Here is a 23,302-nt window from a genome sequence, read left to right as displayed (position 1 = left end):
GTCTCACATGAGGCCAAAGCCTGGGTCACTGGCTCTAGCAGCCCAACTGCAAGAAATAAACAGAGCCCCACAGGGCTGAGGGGCTCTCCATTCAGACAGCTCTTCCTCAGTTCATTTCAGCCTGCACTGGAGAACTGACAGTTGTTGCCAAATGCCTGTCAAAGAACAGTGGCCTGTTTGTTAGAGTTTTTGCAGTCATTGTAGTGAACAATAATCAGTCTTGGGTACTATGACTATGGCATTCTGGTTTAACCAAAGAATAAGTTCAATTGCAAAGGCACAGCTTACCAACAATAGCTTCATTTGAATTACAACATAATTGAAAAGGGATGTCTAGCAGGCCTTAATTTATGCTGCAAATATTTGTTCCAGGACTTTTAGATCTAAGGAATTTGCTAAAGTGAATGAGAAACAAGAGTCTACTGTTAAACAGAGTTTAAGATTTAGTAGAAAAAGATAAGTTGTGTATAATAATAACAAAAATATATATATATGGTAGAAAGAAATGTCAAAGAGGGCTGGGAGTGTAGCTCAGTAGCAGAGGGCTTGCCTTGCCCATATGAGGCACTAGGTTCGATCCTCAGTACCACATTAAAATAAATAAATAAAATAAAGGTATTATGTTCATCTACAACTAAATAAACAAACAAACAAAAAAAAGAAGTGTCAAAGAAAAATGAAAACCAAGTGTTTTTGGAGTATAAAGGAGAAACTTTGAATCAGGAGGCTCAGGGAAGACTTTATAAAGGAGCAGACATTTTAGCCGAGCCTGAAAGGCATGTTGCATCTCAATAGGTAGAAAAATATTCCACTGGGGAAGAAACAGTAATCCAAGGCCTGGAAAGGGAAAGTACAAGTACGTGTGGGGAACAATATACTCTATTGCTCAGTCCCAACTCAAACCTTACTTGCTCAGGGAAAACTTCTTTGACATTCTTGGATCCTCTTTCTCCAACATAAGCTCTCAAAGCATTCAATGTCTATTTCATGTCCCATTGGTATACTGTGAGTTCATTTGCATTGTCTGTCACTTTATTCACAGTCCCATAGGAAGGGCTGATTACTTTACAGGAACTTCATAAATTCTGTTGCATGAATAATTGGAAGTGGCTTTGTGAAACTGGAATGTGGGGTTCATGAAAGGAATAGCAGAAGACAAAGCTATAAGGCAGGATCTTGCCAGGAGGTGGGGGGCGGGGCACAGCTAGCAGCTTTTGGTTTAGCCAAATACTGTCAAAATCCCCACATGGATATTAATACCTCTAAGTTTCAAAATAATCTTATAAGCTTAGTAACTATTATTATCCCTATCTGACAGATGAAGAAATGGATGTAATCAGAGGTCAAGTAAATTGTCCAAAGGTAACATAGCTAGGATTTCAGACCAAACCCATCTGACTTCAGAACCCACATATTTAACCAAGGAGTATGCATACTATCTAAGAAACACATGTTTAAGACTGCAAAGGATTGTTGTGGAAATTTTGAAAGCCATTTAAAAAATAATACTACCTCACTAAACCTAAAAATAGAGAATAGCATTGCAGAGATCTATACCAGGAGTGGGGTTAGGAATGGAGGTGGGATAGGAGGACAAAGCTACTGCCTGGATTTGTAGTCTGATGCTACCTTCCTGCCTTACCCCATCCCATCACCAACACAGGTCTGAAACCCATCACCCAAAACCCTTCTTTCCCCGTTTCTGATAATCCTACCCTGTCTTCTCTCCCAAATTATTCTTACATAGTTTCAGTTACACTTCTCCCCATCAATTACCCTTTTCTGCTTCTCTGATTCAATCCTATTGTAAACAATCTCATCATTACTATTACCTTTTCTTTAAGAACTCACTCCACTTTTTTTAAATATTTATTTTTTTTTAGTTGTCATTGGACACAAACACCTTTATTTATTTATTTTTATGTGGTGCTGAAGAACGAACACAAGCTAGGCAAGCACTCTACCGCTGAGCCACAAACCCAGTCCTCCATTTTTGGTTATAACAAAAACCTGACTTTTCTGAGCAGTTAACTAAGTGTCTGGCACAACTCACAGCTACATTCATTCAGTAATCATTTAGTGTAAGTACACTGTCCTTGATCCTACTTCCCTTTTAAGGATGTTTTCCTCTCTTTGCTTTTCTACCTTTCAGTATACAACATTTATTTAGTGTGTACTTGAAAGGAAAGCAAGGAACTGGGAGATGAGCTAACAAGAAATGAAAGACAGACACTAGGCAGAGATACACATGAGAATTTGTCAGAGCTGACAAAGGCACATCTCTCCATAGGTGGAGAGAGACAACACAGGCTTGGGTTCTGTGACTGTTATGGACAGGCACAGGGATCAGAGCAGGGTAGTTCTAATGCCTGTGATTAAGGGTAGTGTTGGTATGAAGGAGTGGTGATAGCCCTCCCTTCTGCAGGAAAGAATGCAGGCATAAATTCTGTTGCATGAATAATTGGAAGTGGCTTTGTGAAACTGGAATGTGGGGTTCATGAAAGGAATAGCAGAAGACAAAGCTATAAGGTTGGTATTGAGAAACTAATGTGACTCCATTTTTGAGAAACCAGCCTCTAACTCAGAGCAAAGCCTGTTCAAGGAAGGGGGTGTGACCCTTGTCCTTGGAAAAACCCACAGAGCACTCCTAAGCACCTACCCACCCTGCTGAGTTGTTTATCTGTAAGTAACGGGAGAGGTCTGCAGTGCCAGGTGTCCCTGACTCAGTTAGGCTAGGTGAGGACCCATAGCAACCCCCCTAGCAACCACCAATCAGCATGAGACAGGAAAAATACCTGGGATACCAGATGACCCCCAAGTAGTTTATGGTGGTTGATAACATGTTGGGAAACCATATAGTTTAGCACATACACCCTTGGTGGCTTAAACCAATCAGTTCAAAGGAATCCCCCTCTTGTACTAACCAATCACCCCTACCCAACTTGTTCCCGCCAGTGAATGTGCTAATCAATGTTAAGAGTTGTTGTTTGACTTTCCCGCGGTATGGAATGATTTGCTGTGTGATGTTGTGATGCATAGAGTATCCCCCAAAACCTATAAAATCTCACTGAATAAAGGACCAGGACTCACTCCCTGGGACCGCTGCATTGGGTACGGTTGTGAGTCCAGGCTCGAGCTTGCAATAAAAACTCTTGTAAGATTGCATTGGATTCGGCTCCTGGAGGTCTGTTGGGGTCCCACAAATCTGGCATTACAGTATGAGGGAGTGGTGAACCTTTTTCTGAAAGGTCCTTGGGAGGAAAAGGGAAGCTTTTTCTTAAAATGGCCACTGTAACTTAAGATGGCCATCCAGATGCTAAGCAAGGACCTTACAATATACACATTCTGTAACCTTTTTTGAGGCGGATATTGGGGATTAAATTTAAGGGCACTTGACCACTGAGCCACATCCCTAGCTCTATTTTGTATTTTATTTAGAGACAGGGTCTCACTGAGTTGCCTATCACCTCACTTTTGCTAAGGCTGGCTTTGAACTCGCGATCCTCTGTCCCAGCCTCTGTCAGGCCGGTGGCGGTCACTTAGGACAAAGCAGCACACGTGGGAAAGAAACACCAATCAGGCCCAATGGAAACGCCTGTCAATCAGTGGGATCTCCTGACTAACGCCTGTCAATCAGCAGGACCCCCCTGGCCAATCCTGGAGTTCTGCCAGTTCCCCAGTCCAACTCCAGCGGGATTAGGTACTCTAAAAACACCTTTTCCTGTCCCAAGCCCTTCCCTTCCTGCCTAAACCCCATAAAATCCCAGTCTGGTCCAGCTCCCACGGGGTTTCTCCTCAGACCCTTCTCCTGTCCATTCTGTGGATCTGATATATTTCCGCCTGAGCGTGATATCTCAATAAAGCCTCGTTCAGCGGCCTTTTTAAATCTGCCTCCTTTGGTCACTGCCCACCTCACCTGATCTTTCACCCTCCTGATGACTGGGCTTACAGACATGTGCCACTGTGCCCGGCCCTTTTCCTAAATTCTTCAATCTCTTAATTTCTTTTTTTCTACTTCTTGTACTGGGAATTGAACCCAGGGGTGCTTAACCACTGAGCGGCATTCCCAGCCCTTTCTTTTTTATTTTATTTTGAGACAGTGTTTCGCTAAGTTGCTTAGGGCCTCACTAAATTGCTGGGGCTAGCTTTGAACTTGTGATCCCTGCCTCAGCCTCTGGAGCCACTGGGATTACAGGCCTGCACCACTGAGGCTGAGATTTTGCAACTTTATGAGATTTATCCTTCAACTCTGCTTGTATTTGATCTTGAGCTGAGATTAATGCTATGTTAGTTATCTTTCCACTATTGTAGCAAAATACCTGAGGTAAGCAACTTTAAGAGAGGAAAGGTTTATTTATTTACTTTTTTAAAGTTTTGGATTACATTAGGGGTGGTAGGATGATTTTAGATTTTTTTTTTTTTTTTTTTCGGCACCAGGGTATTGAATCCTGAGGTACTTAACCACTTGAGTGACATTCCCATGTCCTCGATCTCCTTTATTTTTTTTAAAATAGGGCCTCACTAATTGCTGAGGCTGGTTTTGAACTTGAGATCCTCCAGCCTGGGCCCCCTGAGTTGCTGGAATTACAGGAATGTGCCACTGCACCTGGCATAGATTTCTTATGTAGAAGTACCTTTACAGATGCAGACTGTTTGGGGCGGGAGCATTGACTATTCAAATTACATCTTGTTTTTGATGACATTATTTTCTCAGCTCTTAGTAAGATCCAAGCAAAACAAAATACTGTATACCAAATTTTGGGCAGCAACATTCCTATAAAATGAGTGTACATTTAAAGTACGGGCAGATGCTTTGTATTTATGTTAACAAAAACAGATTCTAGTCTCAGATAATTATCTTTTTCACTCACTGAATGTTCAGCAGGACATTCAGAAAGATTATTTTTTGGTTGTGAGACATCTTCTCTTACATTGTAGGCTATTCGACATGCTTAGCTCTAAGCCTTATAATGCCCATGATTTTTCCGATTATTTTTCCGACCCCAAACACTTCCCAATTTTGAATCCTGTTGGTCTAGGAATACATCCCTCTTGAGTACTAGTAGGTAAACATAATATGCTCTCGGTAAATAGTGTTTGGATATAAATGGAGGAAAGTTAAAGTTGTTGACATTTCAGACCAAGGACCGCAGATTGGTCTTTCTAGGATGCACAACTTCGCAGTTCCAAATCGGGAAGCGCAGAATGTGCAGGGGCAAATGTAGGGTGACAGCGAGATACACGCCGCTTAGCCCCACTCTTTTTCGTTTTGGTACTGGAGATGGAATCCAGGGGCGCTTAACACTGAACCACATCCCCATTCCTTTTTAATTTTTATTTTGAGACAAGGTCTCGCTAAATTGCTGAGGCTGGCCTCGAACTTGAGATGCTCCTGCCTCAGACTCGTAGTCCACACTCGCTTTTCTTTGCACTGTTTTAAATTACTTCTTGGGGATTAGACGCAAAAGAGCATCCCTCCTCCCCTGGGGACTGTCTAGGCGGTCGTTAGGGAACAAACTCCTCCTAATCGCGCAGGCGCAGACCATATTTGGCGCCACCCCGCCCCGCGCGTCTCCGGAAATGACGTAGAGGAAATAGTAAAACCAGCCAGCAGCTAGCCCGGGAGGCGCTGTGGGCTGGCGGGCTAGTGGGATGGCAGATGAGGAAGAAGACCCGACCGTGAGTGAACGCCTCGGTCTCAACGTTCTGCTTTTCTCATTCCTTTAGGCTCCCTAGCAGAGGCAGAGTTGAGAATCGAGTCTGTTTTCCTTAGCGAATTCAGCCGAGAGAATGCAGGGACTTCGCTTTGCTTGCCCTTTTCATTGGATTTGTCATTTTAGTACGTGGGACAACACTTGAAGGAAGAGTAGAAGGGTGGTTCCTTCCCTTTGGTTTTGGTCTGGATCTGCCAGATACCCTTTGAAACACTAGAGAATTATCAGAGGACACAGCTATTGTTTGCTGAAACTCATTATGAACTGGCAGTCAAACTGCTAACTAAACTGTACTTACTGTGAAGTAGTGGAAAAAGAATGAACTGGAAGTCAGGAAGCCTAGATCTCATATTCTCTCTCTCTCTCTCTCTCTCTCTCTCTCTCTCTCTCTTTTCTGAGCAAATTACTTAACTTTGAGCATCGTTTTCTTTTCATAAAATAAGGGTTACTTGAGGAAAGTTTTAGCACTGTATAAGCAAGTGCTTAGTAAACGTTAGTTTTACTGTAGGGAGTAGACTGACTCAGTATCAAATCTTTAACAGTAACGCTGTGTAGTGATTTATTTTCTGTTATTTAACAATCTACACTCGTTAGAACTCGTACATGTAAAGGCAATAGGATTGTTAGGTGCATTGTAGAGACTATTTCTGCATAACTTGGAAATTGGACTCATTTTTAAGTACCTTCGGTGCTAAGATTTCATGATTTTTTTTCCTGCCCGATTTAGATTTTTTTAGCCTGATATCAGTGTTGAAAATACTAATTACTTGTCTATCAAATGCAATGCAGTCTTTGACATTACTATGTATGCATTTTAATTTCTAGTTTGAAGAGGAAAATGAAGAAATTGGAGGAGGTGCAGAAGGTGGACAGGGAAAAAGAAAGAGACTTTTTTCTAAAGAATGTAAGTCGTATTTAACAATGATTTTTTTACAAATCGTGAAAACCTTTGAAACTATCCTTTCAAAGTAGATTCATCGTTCTGAATGTGTTTCCCTTTAAGAATAGTATTCTCAGATCTGTCTCAAATTCTGTTTAAATAACTTTTGAATTATATATAGTAACCATCCTAACCCCATTACTTTTATACTCACACATACACAGTGATGCAATGTGGTGTTTTAATTCAGGGCAGAATATACTTTCATAGTTTTCATGTAACTTACCTCTGAAGAGAAGAAGCAGGGACTCGGACTCCTTTGACTGTAACCTGGAACAGGTGCTGAAAATTGGGATTTTAAAGAAAAGCAATAAACAGGGCAGAAAGGTGCTGAACAGTGTGAGACATTACAGTGACTGAGAGATTATAATGTCCTACTCACTCAGTGGATAAATTTGACCCTTTTTGTCAGCAGCAAGAAGAGAACTGCTGCTACTGTTGGTGTAGACCAACCCCTGAAAGAAACCATAGAATGTGCTTTCCATCTCCAGGTCTTGGGTCCTTAATGTATAGTTATGGTTGAGTATTGAGAGATGCAGCAATACAGATTTATGAATATCTGGTTTAATTAGGCTGCGTTAGACATGAGCAGTTCTCAAATACTTTTTTTTTTTTTAACATTTCTTTAGTTGTAGATGGACACAATATCTTTATTTATTTTTATGTGGTGCTGAGGATCGAACCCAGGGCCTCATGTGCACGGCGGGCACCCTACTACTGAGCCACAGCCCCAGCCCTCAAATGCTCTTTTTTTAACCGTTCAAATCATTTTCTATATCTCAATTTCTCACTTAAAGCTGACAACTCCTTATTCCATCTCTCTGATGCTAATTACTCAGTTTATATCTGGTTTAACTTATGTCAGCATATGTAGGGAATCTCCCTATACCAGAGCGTCTCAGTGTGATTCTTGCACAGTTGGTTGTTAGTGAAGACCTTTGTTTCTACTTGGATCACTGTATCTTTGTGATAAGAATCTGGAATCTTCACAGCTTTTTTTTTTGTGTTAGCAGAATCTAACATGTCTTACTGACCAAAATGTTTTCCTAAACCCTAATTTTAAAATGTTTTTCTTATTAGTATAACATAGAATTTCAAAGCATTCATTGCTATTCATTTATGTCGTTATATATCCTTTAACCAAACAAAATGTGTATACTTCCTATTAGGTTTCTCTTTCACAGTGAAATATGTTTTCCTGCTGGAGAATTTTACCCATCAAAGTGTTAGTGATAGCCAGATGCAGTGGCTCATGCTTGTAATCCCAGCAACATGGGAAGGCAGAGACAGGAGTTGAAGGCCAAGGCAGGTTCAAGGCCAGCCTCAGCAACTTAGCCAGGCTCTAAGTGAGACCCTGTCTCTAAATAAAAAATAAAAAGGAGTGAGGATGGACTGGGGTCACAGCTCAGTGGTAGAGCTCTTGCCCAGCATGTGTGAGGCATCGGGTTTGATTCTCAGCACTGCATAAAAATAAATTAAAAAAAAAATAGGTTCATCAAAAACCTAAAATAATATTTAAAAAACAGAAAGAGGGGATGGAGATGTAGCTCAGTGGTAAAGTACCCCTGGGTTCAATCTTCAGTACAAAAAAAAGATAGTGATGAAGTATCTTCCTCAAAATATTAAAGAAAAAAAAAAACAATCACCAGTAATTTATATTGATATCACAAAGCCCTGATGTGAGGGCATATCATCTCGGTGTCCTATTAAATGGTGTGTAACTTCATTCTAATCATGAGAAAATGACAACCCAAATTGAGAGACATTTTACAAGATAACTAACCAGTATTGTTCAAAAGTGTCAAGGACATGAAAGTTAGGGAAAAGCTGAGGAGCTGTCACAGATTGAATAGAGAAAACAAAGGAGGCATGACAGCTGAGTATATTTTTGATAGGAACCTAGAACTGATGACCTGCGGTTATAGCTCAGTGGTAGGGCATTTGCCATGCATGTGTAAGACACTGAGTACAATTCTGATCACTAAAGGCAAAAAAAGCCTGGGAAGAAGGACATTAGTAGAAAACTGGTACAATTTGAATAATGTTTGTACTTGTACTTAGTTTTGATAAATATGTTTATATAAGATGTTATGATAAAAGGAAGCCAGATATAGGGCATATGGGAGCTCTGTACTATTTTTACAGATCATCTGTAAGTCTAAAATTATCATTTGAAAAAAAAGGCAAAAAAATATTACAGAATCCAAAAAGAGAGAGAGAAAATCTTGGCTCCTGTGGCTCAAAGGAACTCAAGGACCTTGTTAGTGTAAATGCTATGATACCTCTATCCTGAGCTAGCTTTTAAGTCACCCCTTTCATTTCTTCCCTGGGCCTGCTTTCTTCTCTTTTTATTTCTACTAGTTTTTGCTTCTCCTAAATAGTAATTATTTGTACTTATTCCTTCATTTAGAAGTGTTTTCAGTGTTCCTTTAAAAAAAAAAGTAAAATTTATCAACAGTTGTATAAGTCCTTAGTGAGCTGTCTGATGAATTTTACATGTATATCCTTGGAATCACCACTCAGATTAAGATATATTTCCAGCATTTGACAGCATTTACATTCCTCTTTGAGAATCTGGTGTTATAATTCTTCTCAGAAAAATGTTTAAAAAATTCAGGTGTTAAAATTTTTCTGGGGTCCGGGGATGTGGCTCAAGCGGTAGCGTGCTCTCCTGGCATGCATGCGGCCCAGGTTCGATCCTCAGCACCACATACAAAACAGGGATGTTGTGTCCACCGAGAACTAAAAAATAAATATTAAAAAATTCTCTCTCTCTCTCTTTAAAAAAAATTTTTTTCTGAACGATTTCAAGGGAGATTCAAGGACTTCTTGAAGCTTTGTCTGTGAACTAGTTGGGATTTATAGACTATATAGGTTAAAAATGTGCATGAATCGCATTGGTCCTAAACTGTGATGCATAGAACTGTTGTGGGTCAGATTAGTGACTCTGAAACCTGATCAGCTAGGTTCAGATTTAGGCTATATCTCTTACTAGCTGTGTGACTTCGGGTAAGTCACTTAGCTCGGTGTCTCAGTTTTCTCATCCATAGATAGGATATAATAATAGTATATACATCAAATGATTATTGTGAGGATTAGATGTGTTATATATATAAAAGCCTTAAGTACCTGGCATATAGTAAGGGCTATATACGTTTTAGCTATTAGCAGTTATTTTTATTACTCTGCATTAGATTTTCCTTCTCTTTTGCATGTTCTGTAGTTTCTTCAGATGACTCCTGAAAGGGCTTTGCTGACAGTTGTGTTGATCTAGGAAATAAAATGTCAGGATTCTTTGTAGAAGCCCTCTGCCTTCTCCTTTTAATTACCCTGTTTCTTTCCATAAGAAGGTAATTGGAGTATTTTCTGTCATGTTCTTTCCCCTATGGTAATATCAGAAAAGATTCTTATGTCTTTTCCAGTGCTCCACTGCCTCACCCACACACAGAAAACACTTCTAGAAAATACTAAGCCATTGCTGTCCTGTGCCTACCATAGAGTGTCCCACCTAGAGACATTCTGGGGGTCGCTGGTGAGTAGATGATAGAGATTAGGGAAAGAATGTACACATTAGTAGTGGTTTAAGGAAGGAATGGGAGCCAGAGTTTTGTTGGAGATTATGGTGATGAAACTGGTAAAATCTTTTTTTTTTTTTTTGGTATGGGGGATTGAACGTAGGGTTGCTTAACCACTGAGCCACATCCTCAGCCCTTTTTATATTTTATTTAGAAACAGGGTCATGCCAGGTTGCTTGGGGCCTAGGCTGGCTTTGGATTTGCAATTCTCCTGCTTCGGTCTCCTAAACCGCAGGGATTACAGGCATGCACCACCATTCCCAGTTTATGGTCAAATCTTTTACACCAAAATCCATACATGGAGACAACAGATACAGTGTAAATATGTTTTTAGACCAATATTTTGTATAATTTTGTTCACTTCTAGTTGATATGAAAAAGTATTGGCGAAATTGTCAAGTAAATAAAAATTATTATTCTTTCGCAGTACGATGTATGATGTATGGGTTTGGGGATGACCAGAATCCTTACACTGAGTCAGTGGATATTCTTGAAGATCTTGTCATAGAGTTCATCACTGAAATGGTAAGATTCTTTTATAACTGATCTTTTAAGAGGTTTTTGGCAATTTTTGTTTGGTTTTGTTTTGTTTTTGTAACTAGTCTGAGCTAATTGAAGAATAGGTTTAAAATTCTAAGTGTTTTTGAAAATCTAAAACTTATGGCATCCTTTTGAAACAAACTATCCATTGAGTGCCTGTTTTGCAAAAGTTATTGGTTTCTAATTATCATTATGGATGGAGATTAAATAAATATATTCCATGCCCTCCTCCTGAATTTTATTTATAAAGACATAAAACCCCTTGAATAAAATAAAAATATTGCCCATTATATATCTCATTATTCAACATAATCTTTTTTATTGCCTTTTCTACTGTTTATTTAAATACTAATTTATAGTTCCTGTCTGGATGCCCACTCCAAACAAAAACAACAAATTAAAAATAAATAAAAATAAAGATATATAATGTTTTTTACTGTAGTGAGCTTGGTAATATTTTTTGTTCTCTAAATTTTGTAATACATATTTTTTTGTGTTTTAATAATTACTTTAGTAGCTACATAAAATTTATTTGAATTGTTTTCTAATTTTTTTTATTTATTTTTTTTTTTTAAAGAGAGAGAGAGAGAGAATTTTTAATATTTATTTTTTAGTTTTCGGCGGACACAACATCTTTGTTTGTATGTGGTGCTGAGGATCGAACCCGGGCCGCACACATGCCAGGCGAGCACGCTACCGCTTGAGCCACATCCCCAGCCCTGTTTTCTAATTTATTTAACCATTCTCTTATTGTAAAGGTTATTTATAAGTTTTCTTTTTAACTGACTGGTTGACCTTTTTAAAAAGTTTTCTGGGCTGGGTGTGATGGTACATGCCTGTAATCCCAGGGACTCAGAAGACAGAGGCAGGAGGATTTTGAGTTAAAAGCCAGCCTCAGCAATTTAGCGAGGCACTAAGCAACTCAGTGAGACCCTGTCTCTAATAAAATACAAAATAGGGCTAGGGATGTGGCTCAGTGGTCCAGTGCCCCTAAGTTCAATCCCTGGTACATCACCCACTCTAAAAAAAAAAAAAAAATTTTTTTTTCCTGTGCTAGGGATTGAACAGGGCCTTGTGCTTGCTAGGAAAACTGTTTACCACTGAACAAAATCCCCATTCCTGAAACTAACATTTTGAATGATCAATTCTCTGTCTGCCCCATCTTTTGGAATACATTCTCAGGGATGGTATTACTGAGTATGGCTGTGTTTTGGATTATTTTCTTGCTACAGAATAGAATTAAAATTACTTAGGTCTGGGTATATAACTCACTGGCTAAGCACTTGCCTAAAATGCTTAAGGTCCTGCACCATATCTATCTCCCCTCTACCCCACAAATAGTATGCATTAAAAAGAACTTTTTTCTATCTATAAAGGTAATTAATAACAAGTATGATTTTGAATGTATTAAAGCACAAGAAGAAAATTAAAACCTGTAAGTCTTCTCCCTAGAGACAACTAGTTCTGACATTTTGGTGATTATCATTTTACCTTTTTGTATGTATTTTGAAGCTTTTTATAAAATTGGAATCGTATGGTATGTACAGTCTTAGAACCAGCTTTTTCCGTTAGGTAAGTCTAGAACAATTATGCAATGACTTTCCCCTTGTCATTACATAATATTCCATCATATTTTTAATTACTCTACTAATTGAATATACTCAGTGCCTATTAGTAAAATTTAGTTTCTCTCTCTTTTTTTTTTTTTTTTGTGTGTGTGTGTGTTTGTGTATGTGCTACAGGGTGCTTTTATCACTGAACTCCATCCCTAGCCTTTAAAATAATTAAATTTTTTTTTTTTAATTTTGAGACAGTCTAAGTTGCTAAGACTGTCCTTGAACTTGTGATCCTCCTGCCTCAGGTTTTTTTGGGGAGGTGGGGGCCAGGTACTGGGGATTGAACTCAGGGTCACTCAATCACTGAGCCACATCCCCAGCCTTATTTTGTATTTTATTTAGAGACAGGGTATCACTGAGTTGCTTAGAGCCTCACTTTTCCTGAGCCTGGCTTTGAATTCACAATCTTCCTGCCTCAGCCTCCGGAGCTGCTGGGATTACAGGTGTGTGCCATCAAGCCTAGCTTTCTTATTTCCATTTCTAGTCATCAGAAGTAATGCTATGAGCCAGGAGTGGTGGTGCATGCCTATAATCCCAGGAATTTGGAAGCCTGATGCAACAGGATTGCAAGTTCAAAGCAGCTCAGGAGGCTGAGGCAGGATTGCAGGTTCAAAGTCAGCCTCTGCAACTTAGTGAGAATTGTAAGCAACCCAGTGAGACCCTGTCTCAAAATAAAAAGGTCTGGGTATGTGGTTCAGAGTTTGAGCACCTCTGGGTTTAATCCCTGGTACCAAAAATAAATAAATAAGTAAAAATTTTTAAAGGGCTAGGAAGGTGACTCAGTGATTAAGCACCCCATGATTCAATCCCTGCTACCAAAAAAAAAAGTAATGCTGTGATTAACCTTTGTTTTTGTACAGAATGAGTATATAATGATAGGGATGAGGTTTATTTGATTTTAAGAAATCCCACCAATATTTATTGGCTATCAAAATGGAGGAGGACTCAAGCATAAATGGTGGTTACAAAGAAATTAGGAAATGATTTTATACAATGAAAACAAAAACTACATATACGAAGCTGAAGTTAGTTCAGTGGGTATGTTTAGCATGTGTGAGACCCTAGGTTCAATTGCTAGCACCACAATGGAAAAACAACAAAAAGGGAATATTAATAACTTTGGTAGATTTACTGTCCTTAATTAAAAAAAAAAAAAAATAAAGAACGAACCTGCGGAGCATAAAGAGAAATATTGCCAATTACCCAGTAATAAATTAACAAAAGGAATGAATAGAGGGCTGGGATATATAGCTCTTTTGGTAGAGTGTTTCCCTTGCATGCACAAGGCCCTGGATTCAATCCCCAGCACCACACACACAAAAAAAAAGATGGGGGGGATGAATAGAAAGACAATTCACAAATGAATAGCCATAGTAATTAGAATTTTTCAACCTCTCCAGCAATCAGTAAATACAAATTGAAACAACAAAATATTAGATTTAAAATTTTTGAATTTAATATGTTTCTTTGTAATAGACTCACAAGGCAATGTCAATTGGAAGACAAGGTCGAGTACAAGTTGAAGATATCGTCTTCTTGATTCGAAAGGACCCAAGGAAGTTTGCTAGGGTTAAAGACTTGCTTACCATGAATGAAGAATTGAAACGAGCTAGAAAAGCATTTGATGAAGCAAACTACGGATCTTGATAATTTTTGTACTTCATGAAATTTCATTATATTCTGTGGAAATCATATATAATAATTGTGTATTTTGTTCAGTAATGTCCTAATATCTAGGCATGTAAATGAAAGATGGAGAAACAAAGTTTTCAGCCTTTATTTTCATGTCTTTGATTTTAGAGTGATCCTTGAGCCTTTAATTGCCTGCCTTTACATGACTATACTTGAATTACTTACTGAGTTTAATGACTACACGTAAGTTAAAGTACCTTACAAATTATGCAGTTCCTTCTGACTTTTGACTATCTAAAGGATGAAGTAGTATTTATGTGTTAGGTATATTTGTGCCATTATAAGCTATACTATAGCTGTTTAATATGTGAAATCTAAGTGTCATTTTGACTATGACAGCTGAGACATATGCCTTACATATTCTGAAGTTTTTAGACAACAGTGATCTGAGATGTTATTAAAGATAGTGAACTGGTTTTCTTTTAAGGAGATGATATTTGAAACTACAAGTTTTTTGTAAGAATGTTTATGTGTCTTAAATGATAATTTGTTTTAATATTTTCTAAAGAGTGATTTTTTTATTTTAATTTTTTTAGAAACTTAAAAGTTTCATGTTGATGCTTCCATGTTGAAAGACTTTTTTGATTTAAAACCTTTTGGACTTAAAGTTACTTTTTAAGTTTTAGAACTCATTTTCCCAATCATCTACTTTCAGGAGCAGGAATGGCAATGTTTAATGAGCTAATGGTAGGATAAGCATTTGGGGTAGTGTTTTTTTAACATATTTGTAAGTACTTGTGGAAATGTGTAGTTGACTAAAACTGTATGTAGCTACAAAAACCACTTTTGTAGTTCACAGTATACAGGTTTTGTGTGAATTTAGCTTACTGCATTAAATTATTGCCCTTAGCTTAAAATAAGGATTAAAATTGCATTTAAAGAGATCACTGAATGTTACTGTTTGTGAAACTGAGCTTTTTGATTCTACTTAAAAATAGTATCTATAAATCGGTACCTGGGAAAATTTTACTTTCTTAATCTATTGATACAAGGAATAAAGTATAAAAAATTAAACAGATTAATGTTTGATTTTGCCTGTGATTTATAATCTTTTTATCCCCAGGATATTATGTTTATTATTGGTAATATGATAATTCTAGCTCAATAATTTCTATCTTTTTATAATAAATATATCACAGTTTATACTGGTCTTCAGTGCACACCTGAAAAGCTTTCCCAGTCTAAGCTATAAATAATAGGAATGGAATAATAAGCTATTCTTACATTACTATTTTTGCTAATAGGGCCTGCTCCACCCTTAAGAAGGAAGTGGTAGCAACCAGCACTACTGGAGTGTCCTTAGCTGTATTTACTTTGTGTAGAGGGATACTATATATACACTGCATTAGATCATATCTCTAATAATTTTGAGTGCCTTACTATTCCGTTAATGATCCTTAAAAGTAAGACTTTTAAAGATTGCAAAAAAGGAATTTATTGGCTTACATAGCTGAAACATAGGAAAGAAGGGATGGAAATGACTTCAGGATTTACTGGATCTAAGTACTTAAGGATAATTAAGATAGTCTCCTCATTTTATTTTTACTTATTTATTTTTTTATTATTATTTTTTTTAATATTTATTTATTAATGTTTTTTTTTTTAGTTATCGGCGGGCACAACATCTTTGTCTGTATGTGGTGCTGAGGATCGAACCCGGGCCGCACGCATGCCAGGCGAGCGCGCTACCGCTTGAGCCACATCCCCAGCCCCCTTATTTATTTTTTGATATTGGGGATTGGACTCAGGGACACTCGACCACTGAGCCATATCCCCAGCCTTAATTTGTATTTTATTTAGAGACAGGGTCTCACTGAGTTGCTTAATGCCTTGCCATTGCTGAGGCTGGCTTTGAACTTGTGATTCTTCTGCCTCAGCCTCGAGCTGTTGAGATTATCGGCATATGCCACCTTGTCCGGCTCTGTCCATTTTTTATCCTAATTTTGGTTTTATTCTCTCTGTGGTCTAGGAACATGATGGCTAGCAGTTCTAGGGTTCCATTCTTACAACTCCAGATTGAGGAAGCTGTTCCTAATACAGAAAGTTCCAAGCAAGGATTATGATCATCCCAACTCTAGTCATTTTTCTTGGCTAAATTATTCTGTCCAAGAAGTTGTACCAAAGCTTGGATCTCAAGCCTTACTTCTGTGGTGAAAAAGGGCTTGGGGTAGGTGTGGGAGCTGGATATTGGTAATTAGCATAAAGGGGACAGGGGGGCTGGACAGAAAAATACCAAATGTTCAGTGATTTGATTGATGAACTTGTTAATTTTGAATTCTGGAAGGAAGGCAGCATGGCTGTCTTCCATTATCTAGGGCTGTAATGTGTAATATGGTAGACAGTAGCCATATGTAGCTCCTTAAGCCTAATTAAAGTTAAATAAAACTCAGTTTCTCAGTTGCACTTGGTATATTTCAAGTACTCAATAACCCCAAGGTCAGTGACTACTGCACTGGACAGAGGTGATACAGAACATTTTCATTATCACAGAAAATTCTTTTGGACAGTGCTGACCTACAGTATACAGGTGTTCTCCTAAGTTAACTCACTGAAAAAAAAAGAAAAAAAAAAAAAACGTTGGAAAATCTCAAGCATATACATAATAATGAACCTCCAGCTTCAACAACCAAAAATTTTTTGCCAAATATTAAAAGCAAACCCCAGATGTATTATTTCATCTGTAAATTCTTCAGCATGTATTTCTAACAGATAAAAGTTTAAAAGGGTAACCAAATAGTATTTTATGCTATTATTATTAATTCTTTAATATTCTACCCCTAATGCCCAATATATGTTTAAATCTTCCTGATTTGTCTCAACATAGCTTTTTTGAGTTTGTATATTAGCTTTCTCTAGCTACTGTAACAAATCACTGCTCATTTATTACAAACTTATTATATTACCAGTTTTCTAGATCAGAAGTCTGACCCTGGCCCCTATCCTTAGATCAAGGAACCGACAGGGTTATCTTCCTTTCTGGATATTCTAGAAAAGAACCTGTTTACTTGCCTTTTCCAGCTTCTAGAGACTTTATTTCTTAGCTCATGGTCCCCTTCTTTGCTCTTCAAACCTAGCAGTGATACATCTCTGACTCTTCTGTGGTCACGCCTACTCTGAAGCCAGATGGGAAGGATTCTTTGTAATTTTGGACCCACCTGGGATAACTCAAGGTACTCTCCTCATTTCAAGGTTCTTAACTTAATCACACCAGCAAAATGTCTTTTACATCAAGTAATATATTCATTCACACAGGTTCTGGGGATTAGGATGTGGTTGTCTTTTGAGATGCTATTATTCTGCCTACCACAGTTGTTATGAAATAAGATTTAAACATGATATCACTAACTATATTTGTTTCCTATGTCTGCATTTGTAAAAATCTGTTATAATTCCTTCCCCACTTTGTTTTAAGTGAAGCTCTTTTAAAAATACCTTTATATTTTAGCATGTTTATTTGCTGCTTAAGCAGAGAGCCTAATATTATCTATGATTGCACTTGAAATTGTTGATTTTATTCTAAGTTGGTGTTCTTGGGTAAAAATTATAACATTAATTCTAAGTGTAGAAATTTTACAATGAGAGAAAAAATAGCTTTCACGTCCTTTCATCAGTGGAGAAGGGTGATACCTGGAAAGTCATTTGGCCATTTGACCTCAGGAGGCATTACTTGGATGAACGTACTCTCCAGAGTTTGATTTGCAGCATTGCAGGTCCAGAAACTGATTTCATCAGCAAATGGAGAACACATCTCTCCTGGAATGGGTTCATAGAAACCAAGCTTATGAGACCAATGTAAGAAAATGGATATCAATTTACAGAAATAAATAAAACTTAAACAATGTGACCAGTGCATTCTTTTCTTCTCTAGGCAGACACATGTAGGAAACTGAAACAGAATTTTCTTTTCCCCCTGTACTGGGGATTGAACACAAGGGTGCTTTGTCACTGAACTATATTCCCAGTCTTTTTTTTTTTTGAGATAGCTTAATTGCCCAAGCTGGCCTCGAATTTTCAATCCTTCTACCTCAGCCTCCTGAGTCTCTGGGAATACAGGTATGCACCACTGCACCTGGCCTGAAACAGAATTATGAGGGTGAATCATAATGCATTTATGTAATTCCCCTCATTATCTAGAGTGCCAGGTGACATAGAATAGGGTTAACAGAAAATCACCTGGGCCTGAGTAACACAGAAGGTGGGTTGCCCAGGGAGCCACCTTTAGTATTGTCTTGTTATTGACCCTGGAAACTTTTGAATTTTCACGACCATTGTTAATCCCCATCCAAGTATTTTCTCTGTTTGTCACTTTATTTACTTTTATTTTTTAGCATCCAGATTTAGCCCAGGAGTGCTTAACCCTGAGCCACATCCCCAGCCCTTTTTATTTTTTATTTTGAGTCTGGGTCTTGCTGAGTTGCTTAGGGTTTCCCTAAGTTGCTGAGCCTGGCTTTGAACTTACCTTCTTGTCTCAGCCTCCTGAGTCTCTTAAGTCTACAAGTGTTCACTACCATGCCCAGTTGTCACTTTAAAGTGACTTTACATATCTCCGGTTCATTTGAACTTTGATCTCAAAGGTTATTCAAAAAGGGCAATTTTCCATCCTAGTTCTATGGGGAAAACTCAGTTGCTCATAATAGCTGACAACACTAAATATTGTTCCCAAAAATCAAGAACTTGGGCTGGGGATGTGGCTCAAGTGGTAGCGCGCTTGCCTGGCATCCGTGCGGCCTGGGTTCGATCCTCAGCACCACATACAAAACAAAGATGTTGTATCCGCCGATAACTAAAAAATAAATATTAAAAAATTCTCTCCCTCTCTCTCTCTCCTCTCTCACTCTCTCTTTAAAAAAAAAAAAAAAATCAAGAACTTTTTGAAGCTCTGCTTGTATCCGCAAACATTACCAATTATCTAGGCCTCATGCTTTTCTTCTTACCACAGAAGAGACTAAAGGTATGAATGGATGATCTGTGAGCAGAATGTTAGCTGTGTTATTGAAGGTTGCTTCATTTCCTAGGTCCTAGTAAATTACTACATGAGCTATTCAAACTTAAATTATGGAATAGGATGGAGGTGAAAGTTTTGGTACATAGTATCAGATAAGTACTTATTAGTCATCTATTGTATTTAAGGCATAGCCCAGATATAATTTTCCATATGGTATCTGGAAAAATGGAATTATGAAGTTATAGAAGTAAGAATATTTCTTTTTTAAATAAGATTAGCTTTTTTATTTTTTTATTATTTTTTTTAAAGAGAGAGAGAGAGAATTTTAATATTTATTTTTTAGTTTTTGGCGGACACAACATCTTTGTATGTGGTGCTGAGGATCGAACCTGGGCCGCATACATGCCAGGCGAGCGCGCTACCGCTTGAGCCACATCCCCAGCCCCGAAAAGTATATTTCTTATATGTTACTAATAGATTGGTTGGCATTTTAAATTGAACTTATTTTAATTTTTTTTTTTTTTAGTTGTAGCTGGACACAATACTTTTATTTATTTTTTATGTGGTGCTGATAATCGAACCCAGCATCTTGCACGTGCTAGGCAAGTGCTCTACCCTGAGCCACAACCCAGCCCCTAAATTGAACTTTTTTACAAAATCCTGCATGTTGTTTGTAGTACTGGTATTTCTATTTCACTATTTGCACAGAAAGTCTGGTAAACAGCCCCTAAATATTTGGGTGTTTTTTTGTTTGTGGTGCTGGGGGTGGAACTCAAAGAGTTTCACATGTGCTAGGCAAGCATAGAGAGCTATATCCTGAATATGTATGTTTTTAAGCTAGGAAGAACCGTTGCTAACATATCATTTGCTGTTTGCCTTTGCATGACTATTACAGAGAACTGAAGTTTTTTAGGAAAGAGTGTACTTACTGACTAATCTGTAAAATGCTAATACTATGCTTAAATTTTCTGAAATGGGATTTTTTTTTTTTTTTTAGTTTTGGGGGAATGTAAACTTTTGCTTTTGATATGGAAGTTGAACTCAGGGCACTGAGCTTCATCACCAACCATTTTTATTTTTTTATTTCAAGACAGAGTCTCACTAAGTCATCCAGGCTGTCCTGAAACTTGTGATCCTCCTTCCTCAGCCATGGGCCACCACATCTGGCTAAGAGCATATGAATTTACTATAAGACACCTATCTGAATTCATTTTGGTGAATTTCTTTCATCTTCATAGCAAGTTCTACTAATGCTCTCAAACATGTTACTAGAAATTATTAACCTATTGTAAAACATCTATTTTAAAGATATACATTTATATAAAGATTTCTAACATTTAATTTTCCTTTTGTGAATTTAGAACATTTCAATGACTTGATTAAAATGAGATTTTTTTTTTGCAAAACAAAACACTTTATTTATGTGTCAGATATTTATTTGACATAGATAAAAACATCTCTTTTATGTTGAGACAAGAATGTGTTTTTCTCTACCAGGTTTAATCACCAATGTATAATTTATGCTTTGTCTAGAAATCCAGATAGAAGCCCTGGTAGACACAGGTAATTCTACTTCATTATCATTTAATCTATTAACGAGAAATAGTAGGGGAGGTACTTTTTTTTCCCCCAAATCCAGGACATTACTGGCTCTGAAGCACAAAATTCATTGATATGTGTAAGTTTTAGTAATGAGAGTGGATTTTTTGTTTTTTTAAAAGGAGAAAGGAAAGTCTAAGTCAGGTGATAGGACAGAGAATGTTTTCATAAAGAAGTATTTCTTTCTTTTTTTTTTTTAAAGAGAGAGATAATTTTTTAAATATTTTATTTTTTTAGTTTTCAGCGGACACAACATCTTTGTTTGTATGTGGGGCTGAGGTTCAAACTGGGACGCATGCATGCCAGGCGAGCGCACTACCACTTGAGCCACATCCCCAGCCCCAAGAGTGGATTTTTTAAAAGCAAGTTTCTTATCCTCAGTGAACGCCCCTGAACTCAAGGGAAGATTTCCTAGCTTGGATTTCTTTCTACTATTTTGGGAAAACCAGAACTTTCAATTCCCTTTTTTAGAAATGTCACTTGAGAGTCCTAATGAAAGGGGTCCACCTTAACCTACAGGCATTTAAGTTACAGGCACCATGAATCATTCTGTTATGTTAGAACCTGCATTTCTAAATGGTACTCAACCTAGTTTCTGACCTAGCATAGGCATTTGGCAAATATTTGGTGAATGATTGGGACAGTACCTTGGGATCTAAGGACAGTTCATCTAAGAAAGCCTTGTCCTTTCTGAACAATTTGCTGCTATTGCAGCAACTAGAGTGAAAGACAAGATCTATTCTTAACCAGTGTGGCTGAGTATAGAAGGAAAGGTGATATGTAGGCTAACAGCTAGCTATTAAGGTTGTAGAGTAAAACTTGATGTTACATTAGGAAGCAAATACACAGTCCATGCATTTGTCAGTGTACAAGTGATACAGTGTACCAGAAGTCCTATATTTCAGTGTCTGTTTCCTTCCCTTCCTACCTTTTACCCACCCCCACCCCCAAATATAAAGGATATATATTTGCTTCTTATAAGGCTGATTATTATTTATTAAAAAATTGGATGTATATAACACTATGTCCTAGAGTGTAAGGGGTATAAACAAGATCTCTAACCTTCCCTACCTCATCAGAATAAGATTTTCTTTTTTTTTTTTAAGTTTTTTTAAACTTTATTTTATTCATTTATTTTTTTAATGTGGTGCTGAGGATCAAACCCAGTGCCTCACACGTGCTAAGCAAATGCTCTACCATTGAGCCACAACTCCAGCCCAGGATTTATTTATTTTTATTAATTAAAATTAAAAAAAATTTTTGCAGTTGTAGATGCCTTTATTCTATTTGTTTAATTTTATGTGGTGCTAAGGATCAAACTCGGTGCCTCACACATGTTAGGCAAGTGCTCTGCCACTAAGCCACAGCCACAGCCCCTAAAAATTGTTTTATTTAATCCTATGTGTCCAAACTATTATCATTGAAAATGTAATCTTTATAAACAAATTACTGAAATTTTACATTCTTCTGTTTTGTACTAAGTACTTGAAACATAACATGTATTTTTATATTTACAGCACATCTGGATTCAGATTAGATACATATCAAATGTTCAATAGCCACAAGAGCTAGTGGCTATCATACTGGACAGTGTATCTATAATAATAACTGATTTTTAAAAATCACACATATCTTTAGTAGTTGGTAAATTATAGGAAGAAACAAACAGCCACCACATGCCTCCTAATGGAAGACTCCATCTTATACGGTAGTCTATACCCCCCAAAAGAACCTGAACGCAATCAAGTCTTTAGATTCAATTACCAATTTATATAAAATACATAGGAGAAAATATGTTAAAGAGGATTTACTCAACAAAATTTATGTCATGAGGAACTTTAAAGAGACAACTAAAACAAAAAAGAGGAATTGTTAAAGTGAGATGAAGAACCCATAAATTTAAAACAGATTTGTTTTCTTAAAGCTAAGATTTCCAGTTGATACAGTGAAGTAGAGTGGGAAGAAAATGATTTTAAGAATCAGAATGGTTAAAATCCTGACTTGCTGTGTATTAGTTGTGTGACCTTGGGCAATTTATTTTCCTTAATCTCTGATATGGGAATTATTTAGTAAGTGTCTTAAGGGAGATTGTGAGGCTTAAATGAGAACATAGGCAAAGCACTTCATTTGGTGCTTAATGGATGCCAAACCCAATCCAATACCAGAAAATCAGGTTCTTACCATGTTGATGCCTTTGGATGTGGTTCTATGTGGTTATACTCCCTGAATATTTGATTCAGCTCGATTGAGCATCACATATATTTGTGGAATATCACTGCACTTACGGAGTGAGAATAAAGGCATAGGCAAAAATGATGAACACATTTAACTGAAAACTGCTTCAAGGCAGATCAGTTTCACAAAATGAGAAACCAGGAAGGGGACAAATAAGCTACTAAAGTTTTCAGCGAGGAAGTGGAACCTGGAAAAGCAGAGAAGTAGAGGAGGTAAGACTTGTTTATTGCTTTTATTAATAAATTATCCGGCAGAAGTAGTAAGAGTCAATCCTTGGGCGCAGAAGACATCTCTATTTGGAAATGATAACCCTGTCCTCGCTATTTCGGGACACAGGGTCACCCGCCAGCTATGGGTCTGTGCCCGAGATACTGGCCTCTCCTGCAATCCCCAAGCCGGCTGGAGCGCGCCCTCCAGGCCAGCCCCGCCCCCTGGACCCAACCTCC

General features: G+C 37.6%; 1 protein-coding gene across 1 annotated transcript; it reads left to right on the top strand.

Moving 5' to 3' along the window:
- The first annotated feature begins 5,557 nt into the window (after nucleotides 1-5,557).
- Nucleotides 5,558-15,095, top strand: Taf13 (TATA-box binding protein associated factor 13). Its single transcript, XM_015505114.2, has 4 exons — nucleotides 5,558-5,679; nucleotides 6,540-6,618; nucleotides 10,657-10,754; nucleotides 13,862-15,095. Exons 1-4 carry the CDS (start codon nucleotides 5,653-5,655, stop codon nucleotides 14,030-14,032), a joined length of 375 nt encoding a protein of 124 aa, XP_015360600.1. The 5' UTR covers nucleotides 5,558-5,652; the 3' UTR covers nucleotides 14,033-15,095.
- The last annotated feature ends 8,207 nt before the right edge of the window (nucleotides 15,096-23,302 follow it).

This window comes from Marmota marmota, unplaced genomic scaffold (assembly GCF_001458135.2).
Source record: "Marmota marmota marmota unplaced genomic scaffold, marMar, whole genome shotgun sequence".
NCBI classification, from domain to species: domain Eukaryota; kingdom Metazoa; phylum Chordata; class Mammalia; order Rodentia; family Sciuridae; genus Marmota; species Marmota marmota.
The sequence above is the reverse complement of the archived record's forward strand: the minus strand, read 5'-3'. Positions and strand labels throughout refer to the sequence as shown.